Source organism: Thermobia domestica, chromosome 14, assembly GCF_964235325.1.
Source record: "Thermobia domestica chromosome 14, izTheDome1.hap1.1, whole genome shotgun sequence".
Classification (NCBI taxonomy): domain Eukaryota; kingdom Metazoa; phylum Arthropoda; class Insecta; order Zygentoma; family Lepismatidae; genus Thermobia; species Thermobia domestica.
This window is the reverse complement of record NC_137467.1, coordinates 137,674,180-137,687,642: the sequence shown is the minus strand read 5'-3', so window position 1 is coordinate 137,687,642 and position 13,463 is coordinate 137,674,180. Positions and strand designations below refer to the sequence as shown.

General features: G+C 35.0%; 1 protein-coding gene across 2 annotated transcripts in view; it reads left to right on the top strand.

Moving 5' to 3' along the window:
- Positions 1-13,463, top strand: part of Trap1 (TNF receptor associated protein 1) — a 481,869-nt gene that overhangs the window by 411,552 nt on the left and 56,854 nt on the right. For both annotated transcript variants that reach the window (XM_081738896.1, XM_081738897.1), the window contains 2 exons: positions 8,043-8,116; positions 12,473-12,635. In XM_081738896.1, coding sequence (XP_081595022.1) covers positions 8,043-8,116; positions 12,473-12,635 — 237 coding nt within the window. The remainder of the gene's footprint in view (positions 1-8,042; positions 8,117-12,472; positions 12,636-13,463) is intronic.

Here is a 13,463-nt window from a genome sequence, read left to right as displayed (position 1 = left end):
CTCTGAAATTGTGCTAATTTTCTTAAGAATTAAAAGTTCTGGGGAATCCAAACTCTCGGACCATCTCCTGTCGGTGCATCCCTAAACACAAGTAACTAAAACTCAACTTTGCACTAGGACTGTTACCAGAAGTTTAAAAATATCGCTCCATCTGAATTTAATACGAGAGAATGGATTGATAATGATTGTTACACTGATATAATACAACGAGCATATGTATATATGCTGCTGTGGTTGACAGTGAGATTTCTAAAAATTGTGTTACTCATAATCCTACTGACCTTTCGTTACGCATATACTGCGTGAAAACTAATTGTATTCAAAAAAATTTTGAAATACATTAAATTTAACTCAGACCTGTAAGCGAAGAGGCTGCATCTATTTCGTTTTAATTTAACAATTAAATTAATATAGTCAAGTAAAACAAAGTTACAGCTTCGAAAGTTTGTCGTCTTACAGATGCTTCGTTAACAGTAACAGGTTTAGAAACTCCCCCACCTCAGCATTTGTATGACTATCACTTGCGAAATTTTGTCCAGAAGTCGAAAGAAACTTTTTTTTAAAGAGCTTTCGCTTGCATCTCATCTTCTTTGAAGTTTCGTAGCTTTCTTTTTCATTAAAGTGCTCCACTTTTTCGGCCATTATTATTACATGAAAAGCAAAGTACTATTGAAAAGTGAAAACACACTTTTCATTTAAAAAAAAAAAAAACCTTAAGCTAAACGAAAAAAATGAAATTTTTGAGTTTTACGTCCAACGGTTATGCCGGGTGGGCTAAAGGAGACGGTGATGATGAGAAATGAATAAAATGGTGGAATGAAGAAAGTGGGAGGAAACAAGAGAACCCCGAGGAAACCCACACACACGGTGTTTGTCCACCACAAAGTTCACTTGGCGCGAGCTGGGATCGAACCATGGACCCCATGCACCAGAGGTGAACGCGCCGTTGGTGGACGAACTGAGCCACCGCTGCCCCTAAAACTAAACGACTCAGGATAGAAACGAAAATGTTGACGAATGCCGAACGGACTAATAGACATTAACAAAGTGAGCATTAAGCAGTGGGCCAGTGGTATTAGGAACTTAAGTTAAAATTTCCCTCAGAAGTAATCAATATGATGTACAGTACTGCCCGTCTTTTCTTACTATTCGCCCCCTCCCTGGACCAATGGACAAAAATGCCTAGTCGCTTGAACTTCTATAATGTGCATTTTATTTGCGTTGACCTTTCTCAACCCTTAACTGTGGTCATTGAACCGAAGCACTATGTGGGGACACTGTGTATGACAAGGTGGGGCATCCGTGAAGATATTTCTTTCAACTCTGATAATGTCACTCAATCCATAAGCAACACGCGCAGTTGACTACCTTTTGTGCATATGGTTGTTGATCCATTCCCATTTCAAAGACATAGAGATATATTTGCCAATGGTATTTTCTAGCGGAAGAGTTGGTGGGAGACGAAGGAAGAACCTGTTACATTTGTATTTTGTGCATATGGTGGGATTGTTGAAATAATGCCGCTGTCTTTAGTCTTACTGCCGTAGTGCTTAATATAACATCTATTGAAAAAGTAAATTTTCCTACATTTTATCTCATATTCGTAAAATCTACCTTTCTCCCTCTTTAAAAATCTTTCCTAAATCTCCCTGCGCTTCGAGAAATGTTCCTCAAACTAGCATCTAGGGATGCTATCGAGACGAGACGAGACTTTGCATAGTCTCGGTCTCGTCTCGGTCGATAAATAGTGGTCTCGATCTCGTCTAGAGTCAAAAATCGCCATCTCGGTCTCGTCTCGGCCAAACAGATGCTTATCTCGATCTCGGTCTCGAGGGCCAAATCTTGGTCTCGTCTCAAAAGTCTAGAAATAAATTGTGAAAGTATTATTATCTTACAGTCTGTCGTTTTCGCTTCTTATATTTTGCCTTCATTCTTGACTTAGAATTATGGTATGGTGTACCTCTTCATTGCTAATTTGCTAACACTAATGCTTCCCATGCGTGTGTTCCAGGTTCAATGATCAGTGGGTATATCATGCCTGGAATAAAACCCTAATAGTAACCCATATTTCAGCAATAGACGTTGTCTCATATAGCCTCACTATTGCCTATACAATTAAACCCCATTCAATTAACTCCAGTACTATACAGTAGTTTTATTTCCTTCTTTTGAATCAGAATTGTTCAATACCTCCTAACGAATAACGCAACGCATAGCAGTACGAATGTATTTAATCGTATAGAAATTGAAATTTTACAATTTCTCCTTTATTATCCAATACATTCTGCTTTGACTGTCATTTTAAAAACAGAATGTAACGTTCATTATCTTAACAAATAGGGTAAATTATTACTACAATATATTTTGTTTCAAATTGATCAAATGTTTTATTTCCGTTTCACATCTCCGTGCTTATTTGACACTTTATAACACGAACCTCCTGAATCTTGTGGTGGGAGCTATGACACTCATTTTTTCTATGTGTGGTCTCGGGTTGGATCATCAAACAAGTTAGATTCAAAGTCTGACGTTTCGCATAGTTCGCGTCTCATTTTAAGTACATTCTGTTTCTTATATAAGTTCATAAAGTCGTAATGCATTACATAAGCATATAACCAGTGCTGTAACATAGATTAAGCTTATTCCTGAGTTCTCAGCAGTGAATGCGATCTTTATTCCAGAAAACTAATCGTGCGTTCATTACTTTGAAATTTTATATTTATTGAAAATTACTTGCGAAACATGGGCATACATATTATGTAAGTATATACGGGTAGGTAATTCGAGCTATCTGTATCTATTTTGTCTCTCTCGCCAAAACAAGTGACTCTTAACTTTCTAGTTTTCTTTTGTATTAATTTTCGTAGTTTTGATGCAACATGAAGGGTTAAAGAGTCATTTTTTTTTTTCGCTGTACTACTTTTGTTAAATTTTGGATTCATTTTTACCCTTACTTACCTAGTAAAAGTTATATTTATATCTGAATTTTAGAAGTAGACTATGCTAAGTCAATTTTTGGTCGAAATTGAGTTAAGAATACTTCTTTAATAGACTATGTTCTTTCTATTGGTGCAGTAATGTGAGTCTGAAAGCATCCTACTACTTTGTAACTACTTAGTACAGTTTGAAAAACTGTACTATAGGTCTTACTTAGGGAAACGGTTTTCACTTCTCCTTTAAAATAACGAAATTATGACTTGATTTAGTTTACCTCTGAGATTCAGATATAATAAAATCATCACGAGCGTCATAATCAATCATTATCAATCCACTGCTGAATGAAGCTCTTTCCAAGTCTTCTTCACAACTATCTATCTTGGACAATTCTTTTCCAGGTTACTCCCCAGTGGTTCTTGATTTCGCCACATCTTGTATGCGGATGTTTCCTAGGCTGTTTTTGTCTCTTTGTATCCAGTCTAGAATTGTTTACGTCCATCGATCATAATTTCTTCTTGCAATATGTGCAGCACATTTTTCAGCCCGTGTTAAAATGATTTCATTAGTACCAGTCACTAGTTGCCAAATAATTTACTTCTATATATCTGGGCTACAAATAGTTTAAATCTGCTAATTTTGGAGCACAGACACACTACTTTTTGATCTTTGGATCTGCCAACACTGACTCAAATATTTAAATCAATGTGAGGACCCCCATTTGATTTAGCGGCTAACACGCTTGACTTCGGTACGCATGGTCTCGAGTTCAATTCCCGGTGGGGGTGCATTTGAACGACCGAAATGGTTCGGATTCCACTATAATCAGTAGCTCCACGTCTCCTTTAGCCGTCCTAGCATAATCGTGGGACGTGAAACTAAAACAAACCAAACAAAAAATCAACACAATGTGTATTACTAACTGTAAGTTCTTGAATAATTGCATATAGCTATATGATAGGGATCAAGTTTGAGGTGATCGGTGGTCAAACTAAAGCAAGTCAAATGTAATTAGGGTGTAATTAGAATTTTTAATTAAGCACGGTTTTAATCTAAAGTGTATACCAGGCCTAAGGTTTAGGGGGAACAATAAGTGTTACTGAGAAGTTTTCAGATACATTTAATTTCAATTACAATTGGCATTTACATGTATTGCTGGAACGAAAACTTTGACATTAACATTATAAGTAGCCCAAAGACTATGAGAAATGTCGTCTTTTTAAAACATTCCTACACCATAAAACAAATTACGAGCAATTTTGAAATATTTTACAGTTTAGCTACGTTATTTGCACTATATTTAGAATAATACTTAGCAATTTATTTAAGTGGGCAACACTGCTTAAAATAATGTAGCTGCGACTTGTAATTAAAACCCCCAAAAACTATAGTTGTAATGCCATAGAAGCAAAGGAAAGCAACAATCATTATAAAAATTTAACACAAATACGTCATTTTAAGCAGCATAACAATCACTACCCATGTGTTTAGTATCACTGAAACGGTTTGAAATAACAATTGTTGCAAATGGTATTATGATCATTTAAGTCTTTTGGAAGCATCTACGTGATGAGATGTGGTATGTCAGCACGTTTTCGAAGTACAGTCTTTAGAAAAGGTTAAATTTTTCATTTCTTGTAACTTTGCTCCTTCATTCATTCAAAATTCATTATACCATTATCATATTTGACGCTAGGATACAATTGATGCGCATTGCACCGACCATGCCATTTGAGTTATTAGAAATCTCCAAAATGTTAATATTAGTGATACTGTATTGTCCTTTGTTACACTGAATAATGTATGTGGTATTGTGCTTTTATTTAATATCTAAGTTAGAAATATGTAATACCTTACCTAGTGCAATAGCAACACTGCTTGTTTATCTAGTGGTATTGCAGAGTATGTAGAAGAGTTTCCCCTTCAATACTTCACATAACTTGATGTAAAATTTCAGCATTATATACATCAACAGTGGATTTTACTTCGGGAGAGGCTTGAGGAACGAGTAAGAAGCAATTGTGTTGTGCGAAAAAATGATCACAAATTTATTTCCGGAGGGGCTTGAGCTCGATAGCCACCCCCTAAATACGCCACTGTATATCAGTCAACCGTTCCCATATCATTTAACACAGCAACAAAACAAATTTTGAGTAAACAATTTTAATAGCTATCAATATCAATATTCGAGACGAGACAGACTTTCGAGACTGACCTAAGTCTCGTCTAGATTTATAGAGGTTTGTCTCGGTCTCAGTCTCGTCTCGGTATATAAAAGTCCGTCTCGGTTTCAGTCTCGTCTTGGTATTTAAAAGTATGTCTCGGTACCATCTCTACTAGCACCACTTCTTTGTGTGGCATTGGCGCTGATTAATGTACGAGCCCATTTCATGTGTAAGGGATTGTTTTACAGCCAAACACTCAAAGATGAGACTTTATTGACCCTTTAATGTATTTTATCTGTATTTTTATAATATTTATTTGAAACTGTTTGGAAAATTTTTCATCATAACATTTTCTTTAGTAGATATTCACATTTAAAAACATAACTTCCTTTCCACTGTGACGCACTCTTGAACAGACGCCTCCTGCGTAGTTCGCAGGATTCAAGATCCTGCCGTAATTGCACCTTTCGTTTCTTCCTTTCTAAATTCATATTCTTTCTGGCCAAACTACCGGGTTTCGAACTAAATTGCACCTCTTGTTTTCTTCCCTTCTCAATTCAAATTGATCTTTGCCAAACTAACCAGCTTTAAATTGCATCTCTTGTTTTATTGCTCAATTTATATTGTTCCTGGCCAAACTAACCGGGTTTAGAACCAATTTGTATCTCTTGTTTTCTTCCTTTCGAAATTCCTACTGTTCCTGGCAAAACTAACCAGGTTTCGAACTAAATTACACCTTTTGTTTTCTTCATTTTAAAATTCGTACTGTTCCGTGCCATACTAACGCGGTTTCGAACAAAATTCCACCTTTGGTTTCTTCCTCTCTAAATTCATATTGTTCCTGATCAAACTAATAGACTTAAGAACCGAATTTTACATTTTGTTTTCTTCTTCTTTAAATTCATATTGTTCCTGACCATACTAACAGACTTAAGAACCGAATTGCACCTTTGTTTTCTTCCTTTCTAAATTCATACTGTTCCTGGCTATACTAACAGACTTAGATCTAAATTGCACCTTTTGTTTTCTTCCTTTCTAAATTCATATTGTTCTTGACCATATTAATAGACTTAAGAACCGAATTGCACCTTTTGTTTTCTTCCTTTCTAAATTCGTATTGTTCCTGACCATACAAACAGACTAGAACTAAATTGCACCTGTTTTTCTTCCTATCTGAATTCAAGAGGTTAATGCTCTTGAAGGAGATCAGTAAAAGTTAAAAATTCTTTCGCTACAAGCTAAGTGGCGAAAGCTTAGCTTATATACTAAGTTCTCACTATATAGTAGGTACTTTTCACTTAGTCTGTAGGAAGCTTTCTTTCCTTAGCTTGTTAACGTTAAAATTTGCATTTTTACCGATGTGACTTCTCTCGAGATCGGCCACTACGGTTTTCTAGTCCTCATGTTGTGTATGTGTTAATTTTCTTTTCTACTGGAATCTGTTATCAATTATCAGAATTCCATTTCCTCTTTTCAGATATTTGATCACAAGCTGTGGAAATATTTTTCCACCACTATATTCTTAACTAGCGTCAATTATCCGCTTCGCTGGGTTAAAAGATGAAATATTATAAATATGTTCCGTTAGTCAGTCACTTTTTACTATTACGGAAGTACTCTTTGATATTGATTATTTTTATATATATATCTCGACCCTTCCCAAGTTGTTTGGCTGAATTTGGATTTAGACGGCATCGGAAGTGTCAGTGTTCATCTCAGCGACACCGAAAACTATGAATTCGACACTAATATCGGTCATATACAGGGCGTTTGAAAAAGAACTCCCTAGTTTTAAATATAAATTTAATTGGGAAATGAATGAAAACTTATATCAATGAGTACATATAATGAAAGAGAATTTTTTCAAGTTTTGTTTAATGTTGGTAGACTTCAACGTGGGATCCATTTGTGGCCCTGCACACGTCGAGACGATATTCCTGGAAAGACTTTAGCCAATGACGGATAGTTTTTGCTGTAGGTGGTTCACCACCATACTGACGTCTAAAATTACGTTGCACTGTTATAACTGACTCAGTTTTCACAAGCCAAATAACACACTACGCATTCTGTTGCTGAATACATATTGTTGCTGAGTTGCTCTGCACTGCACGCCTGCCTGGACTGAACTGAGTAAGCAGGAAAAAAAGAAAAACAGTACTGGTGCCGTCTCAAGGTCAAGCAGACCTACCAGCTGCAGGGGAGCCAAACTTGGAGAATTGATGAATCAAACACCACAAACTAGAATAGTGTATGTCACTTTGTACAAATTCTAGGACACATTACTAGATTACTAGGGAGTTCTTTTTCAAACACACTGTATATATACCCCTCCCCCACAATACATCATCAAAATGAAATGATGAAAACCATTCTAGGCCCGAACCTCATCTGTGTTGAAACTTTGATCGAGATCGGTGGGATCGTTCAAGAGTTATTAAGTCAGAAACATAGTTAGTTTCATTTATATATATATAGAAGATAGATACTCGTTGTGTGTATGATTGGGAAACTTTTGCAAGACAGATGTCTTCTGAGTTAATTGTCACATCCTGTGTTCAGATATTTTTCCAATCGTTGTGTAATACTCCTTGATTCTTCATGTGTACATCTTATAACAAAATGAGGAACCTGTTTAAAAAACCATATGAAGATACGAAGAAGGGGTAATAATAATAATAGGGCTATCCAGACTCCTAAAGAAAACATGTTTGAAAATGTAGATTAATTCCAGTGTAGATTAATATAATTTTATGAAAAGAAACCGAAATCAAATTCTACACAAGCAATCGATATTTGTTTCACCTCAAACATTAGGTAAAAGTTGTCATTACCTAATACCTAATGCGATCATATAAATACTAGTTAACCTGTTTTGTGTTGTATGGTAGAACTGTATAAAGTAGATTCTACAGATACTAGTTAACCTGTTCTATGCTTTTACAGAAGTGATTAAGAAGTATAGCAACTTCGTAAGCAGTCCCATATTTCTTAATGGAACGAGGGCCAATGTTATTCAGGTAAGTTCTAAATATATAAAATTAAAATAATTTTTCAATATCATTAGCGTTTAACGGAAAATATGGTTATTTGATAGATCACATCAAGAAAAACAAAATTGGGATAAATTATGATGCACAGTTTTCGACAAAATCTGGAGAAGTGAATTCTATGGCGTTAATGTTATTTGTTGTCAATCGCGTGCAGTTTTACTATACGGATCCATAGTATAAGTAGTAATAGTAGTAGGAGTAGGGGTAGGAACGGGTTAGAAGCCTCGCAGGGGTTCGTTGGGTTGTGTTCTCGACATAAAATGGGAAAATTAAAGATTTCCCCACATTTTTCGTACATTTTACAATCTGTGGATCCGTACAGTAAAACTGCACCGTCAATTGGATGCGATTATATATATATATATATATATATATATATATATATATATATATATATATATATATATATATATATATATATATATATATATATATATATATATATATATATATATATATATATTCAACTCGGTTGTTTTGAATAGGTTCTTTATTTAAATTATATTGTGTATATGGTAAAGATACGCTCTTTAGCATATCTCAACCAACGAACGATGCAGACGGCCGGTTTTATAACTAAATACAAACAACAATGTTACCAACTGGTTAATACGTAATTAAACTATCACAATTCTTATTGTCCTGTTCGTAATAAACCACCTCACGCATATGTTCAGCTTAAAAGAAGGTCACACTTGTGATACGTTAAACTGAAAGATTTTATTTCATTTTCAACTCAATTAAAAGTTTCGAAAGTTATTTCCAGAGCATTGTACGTAATATATATATATCGATATAGATAGATATATACCCTCAATATTCATATTCCTCGAAGAATGAAATGAGTTTTTATTAGTTCAGCGTCCCGTGCTTACGGCTTTTAGGATAAACGACAGAATGATGAATGAAAATACAACTATTGTAAAATTAAATTCTTGTTCATTATTGTAAATTGCTGTTATTATTATTTTAAAATTATTATTATAATTCTAAATTATTGTAAAGTTATCTTCATTGTTGGGTCTATATTACCGGGCAGCATCAACACAGCTTTCATTTAATGATTTGACAGAAGTGGAGATGAAAGTTCAATTAGTTTCTATGGAAATGAAATACAGAATGTGTTTCTCTGTTTTGAAATCTGTAATGTGACCACTTCGTAGGAAGGATAACAATAGCTGTAAATAATGAAGTACGTTTTTCAAGGAAGCAGATGCACTAAACTTGTTCAAAATAATGTAGTATATTCTCACTACACTAGTCAGTAATGCAAATGTCGATGGAGTGTTTAGTGTTATGAAAGTTTGATAAACAGATAGAATATCAACAGAAGTTGTAATGACAATTTGTGTTCAGATGAGAGACTCATAAACATATATATGAATAATTAACTTTGGTAAACAGTAAAAAGAATCACCCACTCGAAATTTCAATTTCGTTCTCTAGATATCAACTGCTGGAGGACATTTGTTGCCATCTAACGACGAGATGTGTAATTTCTACTACCTTTGCAAAAAAAATCAAAAAATAGTTTTTGTTCAAGAGTTATCTGTAAAGTAACGGGTGGACGTAAGTCACCGTTACACATTAATATGTTAATGGATTGACTCCATTATCGAACTCGGCCAAAATAATCAATCTAACTATCTTTTCTAGAAATCATAATTAAAAAATGACTTTCGTTCTAAATTTATCGTGTGGAATAACGGACGGACTGTCACCATTACCCGTTAAGGTGTTAATGCAGCGTTTCCCAACCTTTTTCAACTTGCGGCACAGTACAGGTGTAACTTGAATTCTCGCGGCACATTCATATATATAGATATTATTATTATTATTATTATTATTATTATTATTATTATTATTATTATTATTATTATTATTTGTATATATGAAATACCGTGATATTTTTTTTTCTGTGATTAGGCCTATTGATTTTCTCACAGAGAAGAAAGCTCGATGACTGGTTTTCCTTTGTAATAAATCATTATGCTTATTGTTCATTCTAATTTAAAAATAGTAAACAATTGCAGTGAAATATAGAACTCGGGTTTTTTAAAAATCCACTTTCTTTTTCGAAAACTGTATCCAACCTTTCACTAGAAAGGAAGATCACTAAATAACGAACGAATAAACAAATTTCTTGTACTTTTAAAACACAAATGTAGGTATTTTTTTACGCATGTTTGCTTTGTGAAAAGGATTGAATGATACAGTATTTTGAAATTTCAAGTTACGAAATAAACTGCAACAACAATGAAGCAATAATGGTCATGACAATGATAACAAATACTTTTCTCAAGATTAAAAATGTACAGAAAAGTAACACAGTATGGAACTTTTGTAGATTCATAGTAGAGGTTCATAGTAATGTGAAATACAAATATACATTTTTCTCTGTCTTGCAATTTGATTCCTATAGAATTAACAATTTTGTTTCTATTTCCTCGCGGCACACCAGCGACCTGTTCGCGGCAAACCGGTTGGGAAATGCTGTGTTAACGGATTGGTTCCGTTAACAACCTTGGCCGAGATAATCGATCTAGTTTTCTATTGCAAAAAAACATAATTCAAAAGTCTTCTTTCATTCAAGAGTTGTCATGTAAAATAATAGAAAGACGTAAGTCACCGTTACCCATTGACTCTGTTAACGAACTCGGCCCAAATAATCGATCTAGCTGTCTATTGCAAAAAACAGAATTCAAAAATTCGCTTTTGTTCAAGAGTTATCGTGTAAAGTAATGGACGGACGTTAAGTCACCGTTATTCATTAAGATATGTTATCGAATTGTCTCCATTAACGAACTTGGCCGAGATCATTGCTCTAACTATGCATTGCCGAAAAAGAATTTTAAAATTCACCTCCGTTCAAGAATTATCGTGAGAAGTAACGGATGTACAGTCGTACTAACGTTACAATATATTGTAAATGTCATTTATGTGATCCTAATGTAGGTATCTATAATCACTAATGTTTGTATCATTTATATTAAGTTAGGTACGGTCCATGTTTGGTTTGTTTTAATGGTAGTTTTAGTAATTAGTAATAGCACTGGTAAGTGTTAGAAGTATTGGTGGTAATAACATGCAAAGTAAGAACTCCAGTTTCCCATTTACACAAAGGGCGCTGGTCTGTCGGTTAACCTTCGGTTCAGTCTGGCAACCCTAGTGAATACATTGCTTTTGTTACAAGAAGTTCCATGCAAATGTTAGAGATGTTTTACAGAGTTACAGAAACTCAAAATTTTATAGCGTTATCTATTTATTGCAAGGCCTTGATTTCACTTCTAGTGGAATACTGATGTGTTTGGTCTATGACCTGCCCTACACCTTTTTCCAGTCTGGGTACTGTTCTCGACTTCTTTTCAGTACCTCACAGAGTTTCTGAGCTACGTTGGTCAAACAGTGAAACTACTCCATGAAAACAGTGAATATAGCATCGCACAATACTCGTCACAGAAAAGTTGATAAATTTCGACTTCCAGTAATCCAAAGATCGCATATGTTATAAGCTTCGTACTGAATTCAACCTGTCAAAATTATATTTACCCCTGAAAGAATTTTACGATCCACATTATGAAAAGTTGTAAGTAATATTATGTAAATTTTTGTTGATGTTCTGTTATACTTTCGCGTATTACTGCTCATGTTTCAGTGTGAAATGCCCAACATACTATGTCTGGAACTATACAAATAAATAAATAAATAAATAAATAAATAAATAAATAAATAAATAAATGTTAATACCAGTGCCTGCATGGCCTTTCATGCATGAAGAGCGCTAGTAGATATGTCCGACACTCCTCCGTCAATGATACAATACTACGAACCCTTAACACTGCTGGAATTTCTTCTATACAGGAATCTTCTAGTTGCTGTCGTTCGGTTGGAAAGCGATCCGATGGAATTTATTAGAGAGGTAGGAAGACGCATTTATTGCGTTTTCCAGGAAGTTCGTTCTATATCTTTTCTAATACAGTGCAAGCCGTTTCTATCCAACGTGGCAACGTGCCGTCGGTCCGTGACACTTTACCACCTGGAAAAGAACTGGATGAGGTGTTTGTTCTCTAATAAGAATAGAAATTTAATTTCATTTCACGCCTTTCGAAAACTTGTAGTTATAGAGTCCAGAGTGTTTTCCATTATGTAATTATAATTTATTTCTAAAACTACATTTTATTTACATTTAATTATTTTGTCTGTACATAAAATATGAAATATCAAGGTAAAATTTTAATTAAACAAACATTTGTGAAACTTAATTGTTACATATTGAAAATAAAATAAAATAAATATTAAATACTTAATATTTTCTTTTTTTAGCCTTTGTGGTTAATGAACCCAAAAGAAGTGACGCCAGAAATGCATGATGAATTCTACAGGTTCGTAGGTAATTCTTATGATCGACCTCGATTCCACCTTCATTATTCAACTGATGTACCACTCAGCATTCGATGCTTGCTTTACTTTCCTGAAGGAAAACCTGGTATGTACATCTTTTGTATTTGTTATATTTCGTATGTAGTGGAATCTGTACGTAATGGAGCGTCTTGAAAGGAAGCTTGCATTAGTATATATGGTTTCGTTAATTTTGCTGTACAAGGTAACCAAACAAGTTCTTGCCGTTTTTTATGTCCCATTAATCGTGCGCTCAAAGAGAGGAAACTTGCCTGCCAAACAATCGGAAGTTAGCCTAACTATCGACGTTCAGTAATACAGGCACATTCCTACATACATCAGTCATAGTTCGTCCAGTGTCGAAGAGAAATGCAGGTATCGAAGCAGCTTGTTCGCGAGTGTTTGGTGTATTATTTTAAAGTAGACCTGTCAGCTGCGGCATCAAGTTACCGCATATGGAAGGCATTTGGGATAGTGCCATGAATGAACGCATGCCAGGCATTGGTTCCAGAAATTCGTTCGGAAGATGTAAGTCTTTCGGATGAACCTCGCAGTGGATGACCACGTGTGTTAGATGACGAGGCCCTGAAAGCAGCCATCGAGAAGGGCACTAGTCTAACGTGTGATGAACTTGAAGAAAGATTCCATGTTTCCGCTGAACCAGTCAGATTGCACCTGCATGAGATAGGGAAGTCATATAAGTTGAGCAAGTGTGTATCCCACACATTGTCAACAGAACAAGGAATGTCAGCCTTTTTGCTCACTCGTCACCTGAACACACCCGTCTTTGATCGATTGGTCACTGGTGACAACAAATGAGTTCTTTATGACACTCCCAAGCATGTCAGACATTGGTTGCTGCCACGTGACCCTGTTTCTTACACCTCAAGACGACCTCTGCACCCACGAAAGGTTA